The sequence below is a fragment of the Vigna angularis genome, chromosome 3 (genome assembly GCF_016808095.1).
Source record: "Vigna angularis cultivar LongXiaoDou No.4 chromosome 3, ASM1680809v1, whole genome shotgun sequence".
In the NCBI taxonomy this organism is placed as follows: Eukaryota; Viridiplantae; Streptophyta; class Magnoliopsida; order Fabales; family Fabaceae; genus Vigna; species Vigna angularis.
The window spans coordinates 5434454-5459400 of record NC_068972.1 but is presented as its reverse complement, the minus strand read 5'-3'; the positions used below and the strand labels follow the sequence as shown (position 1 = coordinate 5459400).

General features: G+C 33.2%; 4 protein-coding genes across 13 annotated transcripts; all 4 read right to left on the bottom strand.

Moving 5' to 3' along the window:
- Positions 1 to 752: 752 nt before the first annotated feature.
- Positions 753 to 3871, bottom strand: LOC108324935 (acireductone dioxygenase 2). Its single transcript, XM_017557887.2, has 7 exons — positions 3713 to 3871; positions 2537 to 2648; positions 2355 to 2449; positions 1991 to 2105; positions 1780 to 1904; positions 1152 to 1222; positions 753 to 1071 (listed from the first exon to the last, which is right to left on the bottom strand). The coding sequence occupies exons 1-7, from the start codon at positions 3728 to 3730 to the stop codon at positions 1005 to 1007; spliced, it is 603 nt and encodes a 200-aa protein (XP_017413376.1). The 5' UTR covers positions 3731 to 3871; the 3' UTR covers positions 753 to 1004.
- A 4728-nt stretch (positions 3872 to 8599) lies between these two features.
- Positions 8600 to 11890, bottom strand: LOC108324099 (uncharacterized). Of its 4 annotated transcripts, XM_052874723.1 has the most exons (7): positions 11740 to 11808; positions 11574 to 11644; positions 11292 to 11393; positions 11071 to 11158; positions 9866 to 10543; positions 9567 to 9767; positions 8600 to 8844 (listed from the first exon to the last, which is right to left on the bottom strand). In XM_052874723.1, exons 4-7 carry the CDS (start codon positions 11146 to 11148, stop codon positions 8800 to 8802), a joined length of 1002 nt encoding a protein of 333 aa, XP_052730683.1. In that variant the 5' UTR covers positions 11149 to 11158; positions 11292 to 11393; positions 11574 to 11644; positions 11740 to 11808; the 3' UTR covers positions 8600 to 8799. The 4 variants fall into 4 exon arrangements, with proteins under 4 accessions (XP_052730683.1, XP_017412410.1, XP_052730682.1 ...); XM_017556921.2 differs by lacking the exon at positions 11292 to 11393 and having other exon boundaries at positions 11740 to 11890; XM_052874722.1 differs by lacking the exons at positions 11292 to 11393; positions 11574 to 11644 and having other exon boundaries at positions 11071 to 11138; positions 11740 to 11890.
- Positions 11891 to 15164: 3274 nt separating this feature from the next.
- Positions 15165 to 17853, bottom strand: LOC108326130 (acireductone dioxygenase 4). The gene is made up of 5 exons (XM_017559418.2): positions 17701 to 17853; positions 17515 to 17602; positions 17347 to 17441; positions 15678 to 15917; positions 15165 to 15510 (listed from the first exon to the last, which is right to left on the bottom strand). Exons 1-5 carry the CDS (start codon positions 17710 to 17712, stop codon positions 15382 to 15384), a joined length of 564 nt encoding a protein of 187 aa, XP_017414907.1. The 5' UTR covers positions 17713 to 17853; the 3' UTR covers positions 15165 to 15381.
- A 609-nt stretch (positions 17854 to 18462) lies between these two features.
- On the bottom strand, positions 18463 to 24194 carry LOC108326129 (protein TIFY 4B). 7 transcript variants are annotated; one of them, XM_017559414.2, is made up of 9 exons: positions 23931 to 24194; positions 23565 to 23704; positions 23331 to 23479; positions 21657 to 21744; positions 21405 to 21567; positions 20810 to 20869; positions 19568 to 19631; positions 19242 to 19450; positions 18463 to 18850 (listed from the first exon to the last, which is right to left on the bottom strand). In XM_017559414.2, the coding sequence occupies exons 1-9, from the start codon at positions 24049 to 24051 to the stop codon at positions 18834 to 18836; spliced, it is 1011 nt and encodes a 336-aa protein (XP_017414903.1). In that variant the 5' UTR covers positions 24052 to 24194; the 3' UTR covers positions 18463 to 18833. The 7 variants fall into 7 exon arrangements, with proteins under 7 accessions (XP_017414903.1, XP_017414905.1, XP_017414904.1 ...); XM_017559416.2 differs by having other exon boundaries at positions 19568 to 19625; XM_017559415.2 differs by having other exon boundaries at positions 21408 to 21567.
- Positions 24195 to 24947: the final 753 nt, after the last annotated feature.

Below are 24947 nucleotides of genomic sequence, written 5' to 3'. Positions count from 1 at the left end.
TGTTAAAAAATTTATCTCATTAAACTTGTTTAGTTTAGAAAAATAAGAATTATATAATAAGAAAAAATATCAAATGTTATTATGCAAAAGTTATAAATGTCACACATGACTACTAACCTAATCCCAAGACCAACATGCCCAATCTTGAAAATGGCAACACAGCACCACCGTTGATGGCCATAACAGGCACAGGAACTGCTTGAATTGAAATGGATGCGCTATCAAAAAATAGATTTAGAAGCTCGTCTAATTATCTCTTTGTTTTGTATTTCATTAGCAAATTTTTATTTTGATTGTTCTAAAAATTTAACGACCACCTAAGTCCAATCTCCAATTTAATGGAATTAAAAGTAAAATTAATTAATATCATATTTCCCACAGATTAAAAAAAAACAATACAACATAGGCAGCTTTAAAGTATAGAGACATTGACATGTATAGGAGCAGATTTTACCATAACTAATACTATTGCTAGAAGATCATGAGAACTTACTAAATGTAAAAAAAAAAAACTAACGGTAAAAAGATCTGCACATTACATTAGCAAACATTTTCTTAGACATGATACATTTAATAAAGTTCAAGCAAACTTAATTAAATGATAAGCGGAGTTTATTATATAAGACTCGTAATTTAACGAAACCTAGACAAACACGACTGATTCCTCCTGCCAACTTCTGAGTTTTCTCTTATTCTGGGATTTCTATCAAATATATTTTTTAAACTAGTAAAATTTTAATGCAGCCAAAGCATACGATACTAAAACATGTTTATGCATATTCTGTACTAACTTCTTGTAATAATACAATGCAATCTTTATACAGTGACAGGGAAGAAAAACACGCGAGGATACATCAAAGCTAACAACATCACAAACCGATACATAAAAGAACGGAAATCTTTATTTAAAGAGCCATATTATTTTCCATTTTCAAACGATACTACTTTAGCAACAAAGTCTTAATCCTTTTCACCAACTTGCATAGATAAGGCAGACAAGATCTTTACGCAGCAGCATTAACAGCGTGATTAGCGACATCGTTTTCCACAAAATCCTTTAGATACTGCTGTCTGCGCATCGAAATCATACTATGAGGTTTGGCAAAAAAGCATGTGTTGTTTCCCTGACTAGTTAATTTATCAAGTCATACCTTGCTGGGAGATGGTCATTTGGGCGATTGTGTGGAGTCCAAACTGGCTCACCAACAAAAAATCGCAGTGCCTGCAGATCATAAAATAGTAAGAAGCCTGAACTCAGAAAAGTTAACATAAGAACGCTTGAGAGTGCACATTAATTGCCGGAAAATAACAAAATTAAGCTTGTAAGATATCATATTTCAAGTTGCCATAGTCCTCGATCCTAGATATAGCAGCCAACTCAAGATCCCTATAGCCGTTACAGGATTCTGGATAGATATCCGAATGCTACAATGAAAAATAATAGACAGAAAGAAGACAAACACTTCATCACCTATACTAGATATACAAATTCTTTTGATAATTATCCAAGTTACATCTTAATCTTACCATATCTACAAGAATGCAACTTTTTTTTTTTTGCACCCATGTGCTCTTTCCTTAAATTTATATACACAAATAGCTCACAAAAAGCGTTCCAAATAGCACAGGACAATGTTATAATATATTCTGAGAACCAAGTTCAAAACATCAAGTTCGCAAACAATGGGATAGAGGAATGAAAGTATAAGAACATAGAACTTTTCCATTTGCAACAGAAAAGTAAAAGTACAAATTCTCTCGTAAACATGCAACCAATACCTTAATGTAGTTGCTCTCATCTAGGGTAAAGCGATGATAAATTCCAGCAGGTAAGATGATCATTCCTCCTTTCTTGACCCACACGCGAATCCAAGCATCATTTCGATCCCTGACATCAAAATAGCCTAAACAAAAGCAGTGTATTTTAGCAACTTAACAGGGTACGGAGGCAAGGAAATCAATCAAAGTCAACTTCAGAATTAGTCTGTACCACTTCCAGCAGCACAAAAGCGGATTTCCTCATCAGTGTGAAGATGCTCTTCAAAGAAGCTTTTGATTTTCTGTTCATAATTTGGCAACTTTTCTGGGCAGACCTCACAAACATCCTGAAGAAAACGTGTGACGGGTTAAATTATAAAAAACATAATCATAATCAGGATGTCAAAATGAAACGTGTTAGGCATGAAATAAAAAAATTTAAAATGTTAACTTCTGCGTACAAAAAGCACAATGTTTGAAATAAAAAAAGTATAGCAATTATTTTGCATATTGTTTATTTCTCTGCATGAGTTTATTTACTGAGTAGAACGAAAGTTAATTCTAAACAACTATAAGGAAACATTAGTATAACAAACCATGTAAGTGTAACCACGTTCTTCACGAATCTTTTTCAGCTCTGGATCAGTCTCATAGTTATCAGCATCTAGTTTCCAGCTAAGAACTCCAAGTTCTGCAATTTAAAACAAACCAAAGATCATTCGGATGTAAAGCTCTTAATCTGCACATAAATTTAATAAACACATGCAGCAAAACTTACCGGCAAGTTGATCGAATGAGACAAACTCTTTGGGTTCTTTGTGGTGGGGTAGTCTTTGATCTTCATCACTATCATCCATGTACCATGCTTGAAGGACTTCCTCTCGTGGATCCTGTGAAAAAAAAATAACATTTGATTGAAGAGATTTCTCCATATTTTTGAATGGGGAACTCATACAACCTCTCCACAGCCACAAAAGTCACAGCAACAACCGAATTGCACCCTTTTTTCTAATTTTTTTTTCTAAGTAACTATTTTTCTCTTTGAGCGCATATAGATCCTTAGATTATGTCTCTCCAAGTTTCTTTTCCAGTATTATTAGTATCTCCAAGATCATTATAAGTATTGTAATTCTTAAAAAAATAAATGTATTATTCAAAATGACTACACGTTTGGCTTTTATAGAACAAATTTGATAATTATCTGATTCATGTTTTCTACCCAGTTGTTTCAATTTGTTCATACATTTGTATTATGACTATTGAAGAACTTTATTACACATCTAACTGATTAAGAATATAATTGTAATCAGAAAGCACTTAACATTTCAAATAGAGAACAGTTGGCTCTAAAAATATCATCACACCAATGCTATGATATCGCATAAGACATTTAGACAAAAAGTAAGTTCTCTACGAGCAGGAAGAATGATAGTTAGCATCCAATTTTTGCAACCAAACTCCGAACCTACTACCCATTCAGATCCACATCAAACCCGCTCATCCTTGGGTGGTGAAAAGTAAGTAAACAACCAATTAAGAGTTCATTATTTCGCACCTGACACACAGCATCCTTAAGACTTTCTGCAAATTACCCAAACCCTCTCACAGCATCCTCTAATTGCTTAAATTAAATAAATCTGGTTGTTTCAAAATTCCTAGGAATTATGTTGGTAACACGTGGCCCCTGTTTTTTCCTCAAATTTGCATGTAACAAATCACGAAAATGCCACTTATTCCTCTTGAAAACTAAAAAAACCCACATAGACAAACAGATAGGAAAACTTGAATTCAAATAACAGACTAAGATTTTTAACATAGTTGCTCACGATTAAATCTGCGCTCAATTATCAAAAGCAGATGAAAACCACGAGCATTTCTTTACGATAAAATGCAGTATTTACTGATTAAAAAATGAGGATTCTGAAAAGTTATAAAAGGAAAGTTGGAGGATTACCTTGACAGAGGAAACCATGGTAACAACGACTTTGCTTACAGCTTGTTCCAGGCAATGTTTGTTCAATGAGATTTCTGCAAACCTACGCTTAATGCCCACGCCAATTATAAACCCTTCAATTGCATCGCGATTTTACCAAAATACCCTTTTTTGGTGTAGGAAAAAAGTGTTGCCTATTTTAGTTTTCTATCAAGTCCTAGAAAGTGTTTTGTAATTATCGATGTGGCAAAATAATTTTATAGTAATAAAAAACAGTTAATATAATTAAAAAATATTTCCAGTAACAATATGGTTTTTAGTTCATTTATTTCAAACACAATATAATACCACAATAAAAAATAATTATCACAATTTTAAGAATAAAATTACAGAGGTGTATCCTATCAATTGTTATATATAAATGTATTTTTTCAATTAAAAAGTAAAAATACCAAATAAACCTGAATCGCTTTTAACTTTAGCGTCTTCATCTATTTTCGGTTTTCTTCTTCTCCAAAAAAAGAAAAACAAAAAACACGTGCATATAATACTTGTTGTACAAGTAGGATAAAGTATTGCAAAATACATTTTCTATTTATGTGGATGAACGTTGTGATATTACCGAAAGTTCCATTCTTCATTGTTGCCTTATGATGGTGAGAGTTCACGATGGCCATTAGCGATGTGTTCCGAAGACTTTGGATTGTTATAGGTTAAACTTATCGGACTTAGAGGTCCAGTAACGAATTGGAACTAGAAATTAATTTGGTTTAAAAGGGAAGGAATAAGAGTTTAAAGGAAAGTAATGAGATGATTAATTAAAATAATTTATTATTTTGAATTAATATTTAATTATATTTAATTATATTTTCTTATTATTGTTTGAGTAGAATCTATTCAGGTATTATATTTTTGAATGAGATAATGGTGAATGAATAGTGTTAGACAGAGAATGAAAATGATTCTGGTTAGAACTAAATAAACTTTGAAATGAAAGACATGAGTGATGAGTGAAACCAATGTGATTTTAGGTATTAGAATCATAAGGATAAGAGATAGTATATTACTATCACAAGAACAATACGTTGAGAAACTTGTTAAGAAGTTTGGATTTTATGACCTAAAACCAGTGAGTATCCCTTATGATGCTAAATCTAAATTAATGAAAATAGAGGAGAATCATTATCTCAGCCTCAGTATGCCCAGATAATTGGGAGCTTATTGCACTTGATGAAATTTTTTAGACTTGATATTGCTTATGTAGTAAGTAGACTGAGTAGGTACACTCAATGTCCTAATCAAGAACATTCAGATAATTGGGAGCTTATTACACTTGATGAAATTTTTTAGACTTGATATTGCTTATGTAGTAAGTAGACTGAGTAGGTACACTCAATGTCCTAATCAAGAACATTGGGATGCACTTTTCAGGCTTATGAGATACTTAAGAGGTTCAATGGATTATGCCATTGAATATAATGGATTTTCCGTTGTACTAGAAGGGTACAATGATGCTAACTGGATATCTCATTCAGACGAGACAAAATCCACTAGTGGTTATGTATTCACACTTGGGGGTGGTGCGATTACATGGAGATCATCCAGACAAGCAATTATTGCAAGATCAACAATGGAATCTGAGTTTGTTGCTCTTGAGATGGCTGATAATGAGGTTGAGTGGTTGAAAAACTTTTTAGCGAACATTCCACTAGGAATGAAACCAACCCATCAGTATCAATACATTGTGATTGCCAATCGACAATAGCTATAGCTAAAAACAAGAATTACAATGGAAAGATTAGACATATTCAATTGAGACACAATTTAGTGAAGCAGCTGCTAAAGAGTGGAACTATTTCCATTGACTTGTGAAGTCAGAACGGAATCTAGCAGATCCTTTGACAAAACCCTTGGGAAGAAATATGATCTTAGAAACATCGAGGGGAATGAGACTTAAGCCACTGGAAAACAAACAAGTGATGGTAACCAAACCTTTGTGATTGGAGATCCTATGAATAAGGTTCATATGGGTAAAAACAAGACACTTGTTAGTTTTGATAGCACTAATTTGATTTTAAATCAAATATGTCCATTCCTATGGTGTGTGTGAAAGTGTTAGAGACTGCATTATTGGGAGGCTAAACTTTATTATTAAAATTCTATGTGGTGAAAGAATTTTAGTTTAAACAAAGTTTTTAATGATTTTCAAATCCCTTATGGGTGGTGTATGATTTGCAACATACACTTGATGAAATCACCTATATGAGTGTCAAGTGGGGCCGCTTGCATGAGATTTTGGCATGATCTCTAGAGCACTCATGAATACTGGGCACACGCATAGCCTAGTAAGCGCATCACAGCGATAACAACAAGGATTGTGGGGGTGTACTGTGATTGATAAACCTCTAACACACTGAAGTATCTTTGGTTCATATAGTTTGCTATACCAACTATACTGTGTGTTAAGTTTCTCGATCTAGGACTGGTTCATATAACTTACTATACCAGCTCTGATGCATTACATCTTGTGAAACCCAGAATAATTTCTTTTCTCTTTCGTTTGGATATATATTTTGCAATATGTGGGGGTTGTTGTACAAGTAGGATAAAGTATTGCAAAATACATTTCCTATTTTTGTGGATGAACGTTATTATTTTAACGTTGTGATATTACCGAAAGTTTTGTGCTTCATTGTTGCCAACGTTCTTTTGTTTTTGTTTGCAACGTTCATATTATTAAAAAAATCTTTTTTCAAAAGATATTTTGTTATATATTTTGGATCATGGGCCTGGTTCACCAACTCTATAAATAGAGCACTTTCTTCACTCCAAAAGAACATCATGAGAAGTTATTCCTCTCTCATTCTCTCTTCTCTTAGTTTCATTCTTTCTCTTTTCTTCTTTTTCTAAAAAGATTCTGAGTTTATTTTTATTCTCTTTTTAAGGGATCCTTGCTAGTTCTGAGATCCTCAGAAATTCTGAGAAGTTTGTGTTGTATCTTGGAGAGTTTGCGCAATACACCGCGGATAAATCCTTAAAAATAGTGTGATCTACACGCCTGAGGAAATCTTTTGTTCGTGACGTTTGTTTTCTATTCTTAGCTTATACAATACTCAGAATGTTTTTTAAGACTAGAGGAACTTTTTGTTGAAAAGTATTCTTCTAAAACCACAAATTAAAAAGGTTGTGTTTATTACGTCTTCAGGTAACATTCTTATTTTACTTTTATTATATTTTTCGTACATTATTATAACTTTTATTTGCAAGAAATATACTAAAACATTAACTTATTTGTGATTTGTGGTATAGCGCGTATTTATGGGTCACACTGTTAACAACGACAAAAAAAAAATACTAATTATGTTTTTTATATAGTTTTTTGGTTTTAATATGTATATTTTCTATTAGCTTTCTTTCTAACTTCTATATTTATTTTTTTCACACTGTTACGAATGAATTTATAAAAAATTCTGTCGTAGTATCATTCACATTACTTGTTCTCCTCTTTTCAACTAAATTTTTTCTCACTGTTTTCTTTATCATTGCTGTAAACAGTCACAGTCACCTGCATCGCCTTATTAATGTACCGACATTTTGAATGCTTTTTATTTAATAAAATTAAATGAATCAAAAACTTTATTTCTCATGCATCACATGGTAACTACACGATAATCCTTAAAAGAAATTACAAAGTTTGATAGTTATTTGTTTTCTAAAAAATGATTTTTCAACATAAAAAATAATATAATTAAATAATAATTCGATCATTAAAAGAACAAAAAGGATTTTTCGAGGCAACGTATAAACGTGATTGAAAATAAGGAGATGCAAAGATGGCACCATCTTGGAAAGAAAAGTCCTTATTTCTTTTTATTAATAAATGTCGAAGCATGCGCTATACAAATTTATAAAATTTAATCAACAATAAATTGAAAGCTCAACGGTTAAAGAAATCTTCAAAAACTCCCTTCACACCACACGTGTTTACATACCTTATGTTACGTGTAAGTATGTAATTTGTCACTTTTTAAGGCATGTTTCATTAAATAAATAAATAGAAAAAAAAGAAATGATAGAAACACTTTTTAGGGTGTTTAGTAAAATAAAAGAAACAAAGGTTAATTTTCTTTTCTTTTTATCAATTACAAAAAAATGAAAGGAAAAAAAAGTATACATATACATTAACAACATAAGTTTCTCTATTACAGATTTAAAAAGAGTAATACTTAAAATAACGATAACTTAATCATTATACACATGTTTAGTAAAGATTATATTGTGGGAATTGGGAGATTAAAAGGTGTGTCTGGAATTTCAGCTACATATTTTCAGAACGTGAATTTGTGAGTAACTTTTTTTTATAGAACTTGCTTGTATCTTATTCATTCTTTTTTTTTTCTTATCAAACCAAACGATAGAATATCTACAAAATTTGAACTTTTCTGTCTGCTATTCTCAGAATATAATACTTTCATTTGTTAAACGAGTTGACACTCTTACCAGTAAATATAATTTCCTTGCTAGTGAAACGTTTTTATGAAATGAATTTCAGATATCCTACAATTCAAAACATCCTTTTGAGACTTAAAAAGCTCAATTAAACTATTATTTATAATTTCAACTTTCAAAGTAGGAGAAATGTTTCAAATATTAACAAGGTTATTTTATGAAGAACACGGTAGACATTTCTTTTTTCTCTATACAATATAGATGGTTCAATTTTAACATCGTACATAAATTAGTTATATCAATTTTTTAATATTTTCCTTTCCATCTATTTTTATATACATTCTACAGGTCAACTTATTCTATCTAAATATATTTAATGGAACTACACATGAATTAATACTAATTCAAGAAAGATGCTTTAAAACATAAAAAAAAAAAAATAGTATATATGATTAAACATTTGCCATGAAATATAAATTATATATACGGAAAGCTTTTAGTTTATAAGTAAAATCTTATACACCTCTCTCTTCTTCCCTTTTTCTTTCTATCTTTCTCTCTTAATTATAACTATTCATATTTGAATAAATCACCTTGGATAGTACTGTCTTTTAGGATGGAGAGAAATTTGGATCAGAATGGGTTGCCAATATAGCCGGCTATGCATATTCCAAAGCTCTAGTTTCTAATGCTATTGATATTTCCTGCGAAAAATGAAGGGCATGTCTATGTTAGAAGAAATAAGGCTAAAGTAGAAAACAAAAAAAATAAAAATTGATTGGAACCAGACAACAAACAAAAAGGTATAGGCGTAAATTTTAAACATCTCATGCTGACACATAATAGTATATGCTAAACATCTGCTTTTTCACTATCTACGTTGATGCAATAAAAGAGTGTTCTTCTAGAAGAGTCATCCCCGTATGTTGTTACTGTTGTTCTACTGATATATTTTGTTATACGATATATTCATTTTGTTGTAGGTTACCCTTCCAAGTGCTGTTTTTCAATGGTGGGATCCAGCAAACATGTAAATAATTCACATTGAGATAAAGTGAGAGAGATTGGAAGAGTCATACTAATCTATTCCTTCATTATTTCCTAATTAGTTTCGACAACTTTCTCTTCATTATTTTTTCTCTACCGTAAATAGGTTCATCTCTGACTTGCCACTAGATATTAAAGATGAACTTAAAATCACAAACGAGCATTATTAGAGTTGGTGCTTCCATACCCAAATGTGGACCCCAACTCTTAAATTTAGGAAACCAAAATTAGAACCAGAGCAACTCGCACATACAATCTTGCACACATACATGAAGTTAAAATATTATGAGAGTGGAATGGAACCCTATAGATCCTCAATATCTATCAAAGTCTATCATTAGATCAAAATAAAAATCATTTACCAAAACCGTTAACTTGCCTGTGGTTTTGCAGTCTTTGAGAATAAGCAACTTGATGTGATTGCCTGTCCATGATCTAAAAGCCATCCCACTTCGCTCAGTGTTTCACCTTCCTTGCTTTGTTTAAGTGAACACCACAGCTGCTTAGGAAGTAATATGTTGCTGTCTCCATCTCTGACAGAGTCCTGTACTTTCTCATCAAAAAGCTCCTGAAAGATCCCCTGTAATTAAAAAGAAAGATCATGGCAATGAATCCAATAAACAAGGACAATCCAGATTGCAAAATATAAAGGGTAATAAAGGAGATCCTTGCACTCACAGTATTTGAAGTGCTAACACTGGCGACAGCAGTAGATCCCTTCCAGATACCAGCAACATCGGAAGCAATCATGGGTGCGGTAGCAGCAAAGGCAGAATCACGCATAGCACAACCTCCTAGTTGATCACCATTTCTGAATGGCCCATACCATCGCTCACGAAATACTCTAATACCCTGTAGCACCATCTCTGTGTTATTTAATACATGGATAAACTGTATAACTCTAACCCGAGATTCACAATCTTGAGGATTGACCATGCAGCACTCAAACTCTAGTAAGTTATCTTTCTTTTGCCAGACAGCAACATAAGAACCACTGGATTGGTAAGCAAAGGCAGTAAGTCCACTATTTCCTTCTCCCACTTTCCTCTCATCCACGCTGTACTGCGTAGCAGCATCAGCCTCGCATCCCACAGTTGGAAGTAACTGAATGGATTTATATTGAAGAACACGTTCATTTGGTTCAGCAAGAGTGGGGCACTGAGTCTGCCAATCGAATACTTGAACTTCCCACTCCCGGTATGTTTCAGGCACCACGGACTCGGGTAGTTCAATTGCCTTTCCTTCATTACTGAAGTCTGCTCCAAATCCATCCCACTCACCAGAGACTCTAATCGCGAATTGAGACCAGGCTTCAATACTTGGGTCCCACACCGTGGAAGTAGTTCTTCTTCCATCCTACATGGAATAGCCAAATTGGTATCCAACTACTAAATATAGCATGAATTCTAAATAAGACAAAAGAAGCATAAATTTACATAATCATGCACAATATACATTACCAAACTGGGGGGATAGGCTGGTTAAATCAATAGAGCAACACCACCCACAAGTTACAGGGTCACAATTCACAATTATTTTTGATAAAAAAAAAAAAAGTGAGGACCCATGTTGATCCTTCAAAAATATAAGCTACATCACACAAGTCCTCTACTTATATCACATGCGTGTCTTCAAATAAAAAGTTATATACCACTGGTTTCACTCTTCAAAGATCAGCCTGAGCAATAATCTGATAATAACAGACCAAATTGATGCCGTGTATATACCTGTGGTGAACCAATTGGAAGACCATTATAATGATACGTGTATCTTTACTCTTAAGATTTCCAAAATGTACACTTGCTCAAAAACTAATCCCTGCAAGATATGACAACACGAAACGGAAAGGCGAGAAACACACTGAAAGGTACCCCTACTCTTACTTGGTAAGAATCTGTTTTTCGGATTGGACTATCAGTTTCAACAGTTGCTTCTTCAGCATCTTGATTGACTGCACGCATCAAAGTTCTCCTGTTTTCAGATTCAAACTTACTCACGACTTCAGTAATAAGAGTATCAAATAACACAACAATAAGGGGCTACATTTGGACACCAAAATAGTAAGATTAAAAATAACAACTTAAAATAAACTGTTTTTTGGCACCAAAAGTATCTCCAACAAATCGCTGGAGAGTAATTCCTTTCAATAGGTAGAGATTCCCGAAGTGCTTTTTATCAATCCATGCACATGGTCAAGAAAGGAACCCTGACAAAATGCTTAAGAAGCTAAGTTATTTACTTGCTAATACTTATAATAAACTTTAGATACATTAACATGTCACACTTTCACTCCAATCAAGCACGCCCCAGAAGTTGAAACAATTCCCAAATTGCTACCAAGTTGAAAAATCTCAATAAAAACAGGCTCAGATAGCAAATCCAATACCTCCTCCTCCGATTGAAGGGAAGTCCCAGCATCCCAGAAACCCCAAATTTTCGATTATATGGCACTGAGACCTAAATTATAGACACATAACAATTTTAAGCATAAAGCGCAAAAGCAAGGAGGTAGAAAGAGCAGAAGCATGAAGCAGAGGTAAGGAGAAAAATACGAGTGGATAGGATGAAGATGAGGAAGGGTGTGGTTGAAGGAGGCATGAAGATGGTGAAGTGGTGTTTGTCACAGAGAAAGCAGCCATTTGTGGAAGGAATCAGAGAGAGCAGAGTTGGCTACTGAATGGCTTGGCCTATGATGGGTTAATCACCAAACAAAGAAATTCAATAATATTATCCTTTATATTACCTCAATTCTTAATTTTCAATACTTTCAACAATTCTTAATTTACAAAATATCCACCAATACCTGTCTATAATGATCAATATTTGAAAATAAATAATTTTTTTTTTTCATTTCAGAGAATAATTTTTTGAAAAATTATATATTTCACTATTTCTTTTATCTATTTTATCGTAGTACTGTAATGTCTAATTAAAATGTTATTTTATTCTTAACATCATAATTAGGAGTGAAAAAGTAAAGGTTATTACGGAGATAGGTTATTTTGCAGTTCGTCAAATTTTGATAAATATAGTAGGTATTTTTAAATTGTCAGTTTACTTCTTCTTTTTCGTCTAATTTATTAAATTAACATGATAGGAGGGATTGACTACCTAGTTTTTTTTATAATTTTTTTAAAATCCAACTTTTAACATACTAATGATGAATCAAATTAAAATTTTTCACATGGAATGCTATTTCTACACTCGATTACTTTTTAAGCCATACCTTTGTAGAAATTCATACAATAATGTTAGTATTTTCGTAATATATTGGATTGAGTGTATTTTGAATCGTGACTTTATTTTTATATAGTGCATTTAAATCTATATGCACAGTCGCTTCATGGGACTTTTAGAATTCCTTTAATTCTGAGCGCCAAGAATGGAAAACAGGCTATATAGCAGATATTTAATTAGAAAGTATATTTACGCATGGTAATGGTATGATATAAGAAAATGTTGGAACTTTTGAATTATTTCAATAGTTTACCTAGTTTAGATAAAAAAGGATAAGTGTTTTGTAGAAGTAATTCATTTGTATTGTATCCCTTAAAGCATGAGAAAGTAGATTTTGACATTAGGTTAATAAACAGAAGTAATTCATCAATATATTAAAAAAAAGAAAAGTAAATCATTTTAGATGAGTCAATATTGAATTGTACTTCCATTATATATATTTATTATTATTATTATTATTATTATTATTAAGAGATGGGTAAAATCTATTGTAAGATTGAAAGTTTTTATATATATATAAATATATTGTATATAAATCCAAATTAATGTTATTTTTTGAAATATATTAGAATATTAACAATTTCATTATTTTATTATTTTTAGAATTCATTTACACGTATCTTGCTTTAACTTTAATGTAAAATCTTAAATATATATATATATATATATATATGGTTTGCTAATGTGTATCGGGTTTTAGTAGACAAAAATATCTTTATATATTATGGATTCTAAGTTTTAAGGTTAAGGGTATTTTAATAATTTTTATTTTCAAAACTAAAAAAAAAAAAATCCAAACCCTTGCTTACCTCCCTCATTCCTCTCAACCCTTTCTCTTTTATCTCTCTCACTCCAACATTAGGAGAAACACTAGCAGTTAAAAAATCTTACAAAAAAAATGAGTTTTTATTTTATAATTTTTGTCTTATCTAATTTTATCCAATTTTCACAAGCATAAAGGAATTGATAATTAACCTGGAAAAAAATCAGAAATACTTGCTGTTAAACAATTTCTTACAAAAAATGATTTTATTCATTTTATAATTTTTGTCTTATCTAATTTTATCTAATTTTCACAAGCATAATGACATGAAAGGAATTGGTAATTGGCTTGGAAAAAATTAGAAACACTTGTTGTTAAACAATTTCTTACAAAAAGATTTTATAATGAGTTTTCATTTTATAATTTTTGTCTTATATAATTTTATCTAATTTTCATAAACATAATGACATCAAAGGAATTGGTAATTGGCCTGGAGGGTTTTTTTTAGAGATGATGATTCAACATACACAGATGATGAAATTAGATAGGTTAGTGAAGATGGTGAAATTGAAGAGATCTTGAATGAACCTTTGCTTGAAGGTACTTATGTCAATTAATCAACTCTTTACAAAGGCAAATTGTTTAACAACAGGTGTTACTGATTTTTTCAATTGGTGCTAGAGTAGGAATGACAGAGAAAATGTTGGAGTGAGAGAAATGAAAGAGAAAAGGTTGAGAGGGATGAGAGAGATGAGTAAGGGTTTGGGGGGTTTCTTTTTTTTTAGTTTTGAGAATGAAAATTATTAAAATACCCTTAACCTTAAAACTTAAAGAGTCCATGATATATGAGGGTATTTTTGTTTACTAAACCCGGTACACATTGCTAAAATGTACCAACTGAAAAACAGGGATAGGCGCGTTAGCAAACCCCATATATATATATATATATATATATGAGTGGATCGAGTTTTTCCAAAAGTTTGCTGACATGAACTTAATCGTCCTTAGTAATCCGTCTCTAATTATGTACACAAGACAAATCATCGGCTCTGATACCATTGTTGGATCTATCAAGGAGTAGGTTCAAAGGGAGATACAAACACCAATGAGATGTGACCCTAACTATATAAAAGATCGACATCACTCTTTACCCAAAACTTTAAGACAATGGATTAATGGATTTTTCATCTTTTATATAGTGTTCTACTTTCATATTTCTATCCAATTTGAGACTTAGACTAATACTTGGATTCTCAACACGACTACCCAATAAAAAAATAAAACACTGCACCAAATCTTAAAAGTCACCATCCTAGACGCAAGTAAGACATAAACCAGAAACAGAGAAGGAAACACGGAAAAGCAAAACTGATGTTCTCGTGTATATTACAAAAAGGAGAAGCAGTAATACATATATTTATACAAAGGATTTAAAACATAACTAAGGTCAAAACGCTGTGTTGTTGCTGTTAGCAAAAGTAGTAACGGTTCATTGCTTTGAATATTTTGAGACCAAATAAATGGTTTTGGGCGATACAGAGGAAATGTCAGATTTCATAGTTCCTTAGAGAAATTTTGAAGCAGAATCACTCACCAGTGTCGGAATAAAGGAAAATAGAGAATATAGATGGAGAAAAAATAATTGGAAACGGCTTGACGGTAGTGAGAATTATTTGAGGATTAGGCATATAAATTGAAGTTTATTATTAGAAATGCAACTGCGAGAATTATACTAGATGAACCTTTGATGTGTAAAAAGTATTTTATCTCCAATATCACATTTAACTTTTGACATTATCACATATATTTGCCTAAGAGAGAAAACAAGATTTGAAGGAAGTATTTCAAAACATGTTTTCCCCCTAACCTCAAAGTATTAACCTTTCATGATTCCTAACACTAATAACTAATGAATCACACATTTCTTAAAGCCCGTCAAACGTGAGTAAATGTCAGAATCTTCTTAAAAAGACAAACTTGATTTAAACTACTAAACACGAGTTAAGAGAATGTAATAGCAGTTCCACAAAGACAAGCTAGTAGCAGGTAAACATACATCATAAGCTCTTAAGTCTGTTTCATCTCATGCTTCGTTTTAGGTTCGCATATATATAGGTATTCTTTTAAGGTAATAAAATCCCAACATATACATAACAAACTATAAGCTATATAGAGTTTAGAGTATTTCAGGGTCCTAATGAGCTGCAAGTGGCACTCCAAATTTTTCATTCAGGATCTTAATGTATTCCTTTCGAGAAGGATTATCTTCCTGTGGTCGATTATATGGTGTCCAAACTGGCTCTCCTTTAAACAACCTCATCAACTGCACGCAAGCACATATATGTACACAATAAAACTATGATTAGTCAACCCAGAAAATTCATGAATCTTAATATATTTAAACAATCTTTAAGGTAACATAATTGTTTTCTTCCTTCTGCATCCGAAGATGAAACCTTAACAAGAGAATATATGGTTTTGGTTTCATACCTTCACGTAGTTACTGGGGTCTAGGGTGAACCGATGATAAATTCCAGCAGGTAAAATGATAAGATCACCAGCCTTGATCAAAATGCGAATCCAACGATCATCCTTGTCTCGCACATCAAAGTAGCCACTTCCTTCCAAACAATAGCGAATCTCTTCATCTTGGTGAATGTGCTCGGTGTAGAAATTCTTCAACTTCTCTTCATAATTTTCTACCTTTTCCGGGCATAAATCAAGCATGTCCTACAACACATCCAAATAAAACACTTATATTCAAGTTTTCTTTCATCCGCACTTAGAATATCACTTAGCAATTAGCTGGAAGATCTCACCTTATTTGTCTTAAATTATTGGAATAGAAACAGTAAAAAATGAATTTTAAATTTAATTTAATTTCATAAAATTAATTTTCGTATTTACTTATATATATTAGAAATCAGTATTAACGTCTATTCCGACAAAAGTCATAAATAAAGCTCAACATTGTCAGATCTCTATACGGACAATAACATTATTAACCTCAGCAATTCTGCTACTATGTACTGAAAATTGGACTGTCTCAGAACAATATAGTGTGACTACTAAGTTTTGTCTATCCAGTCTTTGAGATCACGTACGTACGGTCTGGTTTGAGCTTAAAAAATTAACTGACCTTCTTATAAGTTATTTTTTAATCTATTTTTATAAATTTCTCAATCAAATTTATAGTTAAACTCTCCTTTGCTAAAAGCTTTTCAAATAAATACTTAAGTTGTTTATATCATACATTTTTAGTGTACTCCATAAAAGATAGGTGTGATGTTTAAACTTATTTTAAAGAAAAAAATTGTTTATAAACTTTTAAAAATAAAAGTAAAAATTATTTATCAGAACTTAAAAATTCATAAACAAGATACAGCATGAAAATCGCCCATACCGAAAAAACAGGAGCGTGTTTAGGAAATTGAGGACTTTAACCAAAAATTTACATAGGCATAGTCTAATATAAATTATTATCTGTCATTTTATTTTGAACAAATAATATAACTAATCCATTTAACCCAACTTACATCATAATTGACTTCAAATCAAATTTTTAAGTAATTTTAATAAACGCGTTTTAAGAAAAACAAACAATAATAACTATAGGTGTTACCAATAATATTTTATAAGTAACGAACATCTAGAAAAGAACGTAACATTTTGTCATAACTCAACACTTACATAGAAAAAAAAGAAATTAATCTTTTTAAATAGTTTTACGCTTCTAAAATTTCTATAACAAAACTCATTATTTAATTATTTAAAGTAATAATCTTTATGCTGATTTTAAAAAATAACAGTCTTTATATTGAAAAAATGAGGCCTTCTAAAGTTCAAGACCACAATCTTTGTAGTTGTATATAGAGAAATTTTATGATGCTTTGGGAATTCAAGGGTTTTGGTATTTGGAGGGAGAACGTTCTCTTATTCGATTATTGGCTTAAAAAGCATGTGAGGCAAAAGTCTGGGATTTATCTGAAAACTGTAGCAACTCTCTCTATCCTATATATTTGTTCAATGCATATATTATCCAGGAACTTCTAATACTAATCTTATCAGGCGCTAATGAATGAATAGGTAGGAATCCATGGACCGTTATCTGATTGCAGAAAACAAAATAAAAGGAATTGAAATAAAAAATAAATATTACCATGAAGTTGTATCCCCTAGCTTCTCTAATTTTGTTCAACTCTTCATCGTTCTCGTAGATAGTTGGATTCAGCTTCCAGTACAAGACCCCCAATTCTGCAAAAACTAAAAAAAACGTCACAATGAAGAAAAATCAAAGAGAGTTGGAGGGAGAGAGAGACGAAGTGACCTGCCAATTGGTCCAATGAAACTGATTCGTTGGGATTGCGACGGTGAGGAAGTCTTGGATATTCACTGGTATCGTCCATCAACCATGCCTGTGATGTCAGAATGTCTTATTAATAACGATGCTTCTCCAAAACCCAGACCTAGACCTTCATTCATCCATATACACAAAACAGAAGAAAGAACTCACCTCAATCGCCATGATGATAACTTCCAAGTTTCAATCACTCCTGTTCCTTACTCTAATTATCATTCATTCTTTCTATATATTTGTTATCATCCCACTAAAAAAATTAATTATAAACCACACGATATTATTGTGGCGCATATTATATACTTCTTTCTATCTTTTTTTTACCATCTCTTCGACCGTCATGTGACGTGCACGCGTACATGTGGCTGGTGTTTTCACGGAGAAAAAAAATATCATCTTCGTCGTTTCATCAGATTGTTGTTTTATCGGCATTTCCTTGCATGCACGACCGACTCCACTTTCGTTTGAACTCCATCTCATTTCTTGGTGCACAAAATTGTTTAAAACTACATATTATTACTTTTGTAAGAGTAGCACGTACCAATAAATTTAAAAATAACTAACCCATACAATATTATCAAAATTAGAAAAAATAAATTTAAAAATAACTAACCCATACAATATTATTTCATTGATTTTTATTACACGCAGATCAAAATCTTATCGTCGTTGTCTTGCCCAAGTATTTCTTTCCAATTAATCCACCTTTATTTTCCCCCTCTTTTTCTTCTTTCACTCTTCCATTTCCTTTCTCTCTCCTGTCTACCACATGGAGCACAAAGGAGAATGGAGTAAGAATGAAACATCCTACAACATTTCAAACAATCAATGTTATTACTAGAGACATTCATCCTGAAACAAAATAAAAAATCAGCAATTACAAAGTATACACGAGAGAAGAGTAAGGGTACTTTGGCATCTGCACAAAAGCTATTAACATTTAACGAGGCAGCAAGATCAATTTATACATCATATATTCTTGGGAAAATGGCTGCTCCTTCTTGGCTCTACATTACTACTAATAAAACCTTAAACTTCAGTAACAAGAAATTCCCGAAGGACGAAATTAGATGGCTGATATTACAAAATTGATATGGTAAGCAGGGCACTCCACTATCCTAAACAACAGAAATTTGCAAAACAGTTAAAGATACTAAAATTGACCAGTCTGAGAGCAGTCAATTCTTGCAGTAGGCTCCTAGACGCTATCGTCTCTTCAGTTATACTTCGATCATCTCTCTTCAATGATCTACGAGTCCCAATTCTGCATAATCTATCTAGTTGATGTTTTAGCATTCTTGAACATCTGCAAAGACAGACAACATAAATTTATAACAGAAAATATTGAAAAAAAAATGGCAACCTAGCATTGACGCTTTAATCATATATTGGCTCACCATTTAGATTTTAATAGCCATCACAAAAAAAAATAGTTTGTGAACTAGTCAAAAGGATAACATTAGTTTATAAGATTTTCATAGAAGCTCTCCACACAAGGATTTCCCCCTGCATGTTAGATGGTTTGCAAGTCTCACGTCCCCAAATATCAATACAGCAAACAGGAGAATCTGATTTATTTCAATTACTATAATTCTGATATAATTTTAAAGGCTGAGTCAAATTTTCACATTCTCGATTGATACAAGAAATATACTGTCTTGCTACTAGAAGTTGAAGAAAATTTTCAACTAACAAACCTTTGTCATTGAGATCAATGGGAAGGGCAACTTTGAGCTGGTTGTCAGCTGAACCACTGGAAGCTAGAGGCACTCTAGGCTGTGGTGGAGAGCTAGTGCTACTGCGGCTTGAATTCCCATTTGAGGCATGGACCTTCACTGGAAGGTTCAAATACATCTCGAAGTTAGATGAAGTTATTCCAGTCAATTTCTTGCCTTTAAATCTTCCCCTAACATAGAAGGCAGATTAAGAGGATAATTCAGCAGGCTATCACCGAAAAAATACACTTGTAGCACAGGGGCTAGAATTGATGTGAAAACAATTGGCAGCTCAGCTCTGCAAATACCTGTCCTTACGCTTTTCACGATATCGCTGCAATGACACTTTTCTGCTTGCTTGACCATCTATATCTTGTGAAAAAACATACATGTATTATGAATACTTAAGTTTCAAGAATAGGAAGTGTGGAAATTTATTAGAGTTTTTAAGCCATACTGATATGGTACATCAAACACTCAAGATTTCATTATACTTCATTGCTTTTAGATTCACAAAAAGCAACAAAAAGTTCTCTTAACCAGGTATTTAATTGTTGGAGCATGTGCCCATTATTACCTAGATACTTAATAGCTGCCAATTATGAGCACCAGTATCTCCACACAATCTCGTACAAGCATTGAACCTTTTCACAGGGTAAAAACATAATTGATGAATAGTATCAGCACCAGTACTCATTCGTACATGATAACTGCTAATATTCTTAAATACAAGTGATAGAGAGTTGAGTAGTGTGCAAGTCCCACATTGAATAGCTTGGGATGCTGGTTGGAAAGCATTTGGTTCTCCTTGCTTAATAGTTAGCTTTTGAGAGTGGGTGCTTATTAACAAATAGCAATTTTACCAGAAGCAGACAAGGTACTTAAATATACAAGAGGTTCTAGCAAATATAAGTGGAGCTTAAATCCAACACTAAGGTAGAAAAGTTGCAACATAAGTCCAACACTACCAATAACAACAAAAGCCTTCACTTTTTCCCATGGGGAATATGAATCAAACAAAGCCATTGAGATCTATCCAATAATGAAACTTAAACTAAGTAGGTGACTTTTTTATTTTCTTGATTCAAAAGAATCGTGACCCAGTACGCCTAGATAAAAAAAAAGAAAGGACCACAGTGAACTTGCCAAGTCAAACTAAAAATAAATGGAATTCAATATCAATATAAATTCAACAAAGGGAGCGGCTGTAGCAGCAACAACAACAAAGTCTTGTTCCAAAAGGTGTAGCCAGTTATATGGATGACATTAATTTGAAATGCCTAGAGATCAAAGCTTCATGAGTAATATTTAGCCAGAGACCTCCGCCTGTGTTTTTCATAGCCAATCCCATGCGCGTTTTAAGGAGGGTTGTGCTAGGCCCTTGACAGCCAATGTAAAACTTGCAGTTATACCAAAAAACAAGGATGCAGCATCGGTCCAGATTCAGCCCAGTATTTTATAAATAAAATTAACTTGAAATTTTCTGTAAATTACAACAGAACAAGGAAAGTTCTAGCAGAAAAAAATTCCATCTAGTGAATTATACCTACCAGCATCACGAGTTAGGCTCCCTTTCTCTCTGTATTGCAGAGGATATTCCACCATCTTATCTGTAAAATCCAATTCAGAACACCAATTATCAAGTTACCAAAACCACAGCAGGCGTAATATGTGGATTATAACATCTAGTCGGATATTATAGTTGTCATTATTTAAGCACGTAAAAGAACATGTGCTTGGACATCTACGTCCAAAGTGAATTTGGTCATAATGACTAGGCATCCAATTATTTTATCAGCTTGCACAGAAAAGGAACAACCAGTTGCACTAAAAACTCAACAAACAATGGAAAATGAAATAGTACAATAAAAAGCAATTAGTAGCTTGAATCCTATTTCATGATTTATTCCCATAGTCAGACAAAGCAAGGTAGGTTGGCTCTTCATCCTCCTTCAAGAAATAAATTGAATCTGGTATTCAAGAAAATAAAAAAGCTACAGCAATTTTCTGCATCAAATCATCAGCTGAAATCATTCAATGAAAAGTTTTAGATTTTTTACGCAATGGGCACTGAAGATTCATTCCCTCGCACATCTGAGTACTGATAGTTCAAAGCAAAATTAAGTAATCTTTCTACCTACTTGCTACCTGCTTGAGCAACCTGAAGGATAGCTGTATCAACAGGGATGAGGACATCCTTATCCATCGGTAAGTGGCAAGGAGAAGACCAAGCTGATGCATGTCCATGTAAAGGATCATCCTGAGTAAACTGGACAGGACTTGCAGCAAGCTGCATGATTGCCCGTGCCTGCAAAATCAGAGTACAGTTGCATTGGAAGGTGAAACCTTATTGGATGATGTATGACCAGGTATGCAAGATGATAAATCATTACCAACCTTATCAGGTGGGACTCCATCATAGACGTTCACCTTACCACAATAGAAAATTGTCATTTGGCCAATTGATCCACTAGTAGCACAGCCCCTGTGACCACGTTTACAAGCAATGTTCAGAACATGAATGAACAATACTTAAAAGAAACACTGGCTTACCTCCAATTGCATACACTTATGCAAAATGTATTGAATTCAATACGACATTTTAGGCCACCAAATTGCTCTAATCGTTGCGTACACTTTATGAGTATCCAGGACTCTATCTTTTGTAAAGAATGACTCAAGAGCAGCTTAAATTTATCCATTAATCAATGAAGATACTGTAGTAATTCTAGAACACTTAATGTTAGGACGGTGGAGATGTAGAAGTTAGTCAGAGACAGTTAGAATATGAGATAAATAGTTAGAGGGGGTAAGTGAAATAAATAAATAAAAGGAAGCAAAGGAAAACTGAGAGTCGGCTATGTTTTAAAAAGGGAAACCTTCATTTTGTTTTGCTATCATTTCGAAAACTGAGAGTCAGCTATGTTTTAAAAAGGGAAACCTTCATCAAGGGGAACCCTTGGATGAGATTGGATTCTCTTCGTTGTATGCATTTTAATAAAAAAATACAATCTTCTTTCCTTTTTTTTCTCTATTTCTCATTCATGTTATATAACACCTACTTATAACACTCAGATCAGCTTCATTTTCAGTTTCAGCAAGGTACGATTACAACTTGCTGCAACTGAGTAGAATTTCCAGAGATTCCCTAGACACAACATACAATTTCCAATAACTTGGTGGCCACAATTTCGGTTTTCGGTCTTAATTGTTTGTGTTTCTTGAATCTTGAAATGATGATGCTAAACCTAAAATCAATTTTAAACATAGGGAGTTTGTCTTCCTCCTATCGATATTTAACATGCATAATCTGAATGAATCGTGTCTCCAACTCAATCATGATATCTAGTGCAATATCTAAATAGGATATTTTAAGTTAAGTAGAATGACAAGATTGTAGAATGACAGACATGAATGGAAAACAAAAAACATCAATTAAACATTAAATACAAATACAAAGCACCAGATATAGAATAAACCACATTGGAGTTGCGTGATTATCTAGATTTGGCAATAGCGGTTATATGCTTCAAATGCGCTGACTGGTGGTCTGAAATTGGATAAATCCATAGTGCTACCCAATACATCCCAGAAAATTCCAAACATCCAATGACCTAAAACCTTTTCTAGTCTCACTGACAGCAAGATCCAGCCCATGATCCCGTAAGGCATACACAAAGTGTTTAGACACACAAAAAGCATTCACATTCTTTTAAGAATACCTCACTAACAGCTTTTCCACCACTTTTTCTTCTCACATTCACTGGATACTAAAAACCCACCATTTGCATCATTTCCCGACTCAGAAAAATAAAAAAGTAACAAAACAATGAATCAATTCGAACTTGACAGCAAAAGTTAATCCACTTGAAAACTAACCTTCACTGAACCTCAAATCCTCGTATCACTCCCTCTAGTACGCAACCCTCACTCTTGACTGAACCTCAAAACAACTATTTTCTCCCACAAATCATCAAAAGATGAAACTGGCTTGGACGAGATTCCACACCCCAAGCTTAAAAAAAATAAAGAAAGAAAGAAAGAAAGGAGAGAGGAAAAAGGAAAACAGACCTGGGGCTAGCAACGTTAGCGTTGGTGTTGGTGTCATTAGTCTCCGTAGGTTTTTCCCCAGAAGAGGCAGATTTCTGAATGTCGTCGGCGGCGAGAAAGGCGGGTTCCTCAGGAGGAGGGGCCTTGGGCGGAGGCTGAGTCAAATTGGCCTACAATCAGTGACGGAGTAACGATTGATGACATTTACTGTGAAGATGAAGCAAAGGCGAAAGAAGAAGAAGAAAAGAAACTCACTTGAGGTTGAGGAGCATGAGGATGGTGGTGCATGGGGGGAGGAGGAGGAGGGGAATCATCGTCGGAAGGTTCGAGAAGCGCTTTGAGGGAAATGACCTGTTGGATCGCCTGCGATTTGTTCCATGAAGGCCTGCGCATCCCTGTACGAACACGTGTCTTCTCCGTTTTATTAATTATTTATTTCTTTATTAATAAAGTAAATAACTACGATTATTGAGGTTAAATTAAAAAATAACCCGCATCCCGATTAATGTCATCATTTAATAAAGAAAAAATATGGTCGCATAATAATGTGTTAGGGAAATGGAGGTTCTCAGGTACCGGAAATCATGGAGGAAAAAAGAGGAGAGAGAAAGAGACTGAGACCTTTTTCTTTGAGGAATCTGCGACAGTCTTCGCGAGTGAGCTGAGAAATGTCATCCTCCGTGAGTTGGTTGAGGGGCTTGTCGAGGATGGATCGGAAGGTGGCGGTTCCGCCGACGTTCATGGCCTCCGATTCCGGCAGCCGGTGGTGCGTGGGACCATGAATTTAAGAAAGGTAGAGAGAGAAAGAGAGAGGGAGAGGGAGAGAGAGAGTGAGTGAGTGAGAGAGTGTTGTTGGCAGGCAGCGTTGGGTTGGGGGGAAATGGGGGAAGGGTAGGGGGGGGCTTTTTTAGGAGTTGGGGTGAACCCTAAGCTGCCACGTATGTTTCTGTCTTCATTATTAGCAACTAATCTTCTTTCTCACTATACATTACACTTAATCTTTATCATTTTTTTTTCTTTTTTACAATCTTTTTTACTTTTTTTACTATCTCCCTATATTTTTATTTATAATATCACATCTTCACTTTTTTTTAAAAAAATGGTTTCAAATTAGTTATAATTTTCACAGTCTAATTTATCTGTGAAAGAAATAATTAGAAAAAGATTAAGAAATGATTGTAAGATAGTGATTAAGAAGATTGTGTGTGAAAATGTAAAATTGGATAGCAGGAGTACAAAATGTGGAATGGAGAAGGTAAAAGGTAAGTTGGATGGGCGTGGGAGTTGGCGTCAGTATGTCATAATTTGTGTTGGGTGATTAAATTGGGTTTGTCCGCTAGCTTTTGCGCTCCGTCCAAGCCAACCAAACCAAACCTTGCTCTGTTTCCACTCCCACACTCGTCACTTTCACTCCTTCACACTTTTCAAGATAAACACACTGTGCATTCCTTCTGGATTTACAATGGCTAGATGCACATAAAAGCTTTTTACGCTAACTTCAATATTAAAACATTATTTAAATTGGTTTCAAAAATATGTTAACTTTAAATCATTTTTTAAGTCAGATTTTTAAAAGTATGTAAAAAAAACTGTTATTTTTTTATTTCAAATAAAATATGTGTAATATGTTTGATAATG

Excerpts from the sequence above, each read along its gene's own strand:
- LOC108324935 (XM_017557887.2), bottom strand. Across the intron at positions 2,450-2,536 it reads CTCATTCGATCAACTTGCCG|AACTTGGAGTTCTTAGCTGG; the intron begins GTAAGTTTTGCT and ends TTTAAATTGCAG. Across the intron at positions 1,072-1,151 it reads AATGACCATCTCCCAGCAAG|ACAGCAGTATCTAAAGGATT; the intron begins GTATGACTTGAT and ends TTCGATGCGCAG.
- LOC108324099 (XM_017556921.2), bottom strand. The coding sequence starts at position 11,826 with ATGGCTGCTTTCTCTGTGACAAACACCACTTCACCATCTTCATGCCTC. Across the intron at positions 11,645-11,739 it reads CATCTTCATCCTATCCACTC|GTCTCAGTGCCATATAATCG; the intron begins GTATTTTTCTCC and ends TCTATAATTTAG. Across the intron at positions 10,544-11,070 it reads GAAAAACAGATTCTTACCAA|GATGGAAGAAGAACTACTTC; the intron begins GTAAGAGTAGGG and ends TATTCCATGTAG.
- LOC108326130 (XM_017559418.2), bottom strand. Across the intron at positions 17,442-17,514 it reads TTCATTGGACCAATTGGCAG|AATTGGGGGTCTTGTACTGG; the intron begins GTCACTTCGTCT and ends TAGTTTTTGCAG. Across the intron at positions 15,918-17,346 it reads CTAGGGGATACAACTTCATG|GACATGCTTGATTTATGCCC; the intron begins GTAATATTTATT and ends GATGTGTTGTAG.
- LOC108326129 (XM_017559414.2), bottom strand. The coding sequence starts at position 24,051 with ATGAACGTCGGCGGAACCGCCACCTTCCGATCCATCCTCGACAAGCCC. Across the intron at positions 23,705-23,930 it reads CAGATTCCTCAAAGAAAAAG|GGATGCGCAGGCCTTCATGG; the intron begins GTCTCAGTCTCT and ends GTGTTCGTACAG. Across the intron at positions 19,451-19,567 it reads CGTGAAAAGCGTAAGGACAG|GGGAAGATTTAAAGGCAAGA; the intron begins GTATTTGCAGAG and ends CTTCTATGTTAG.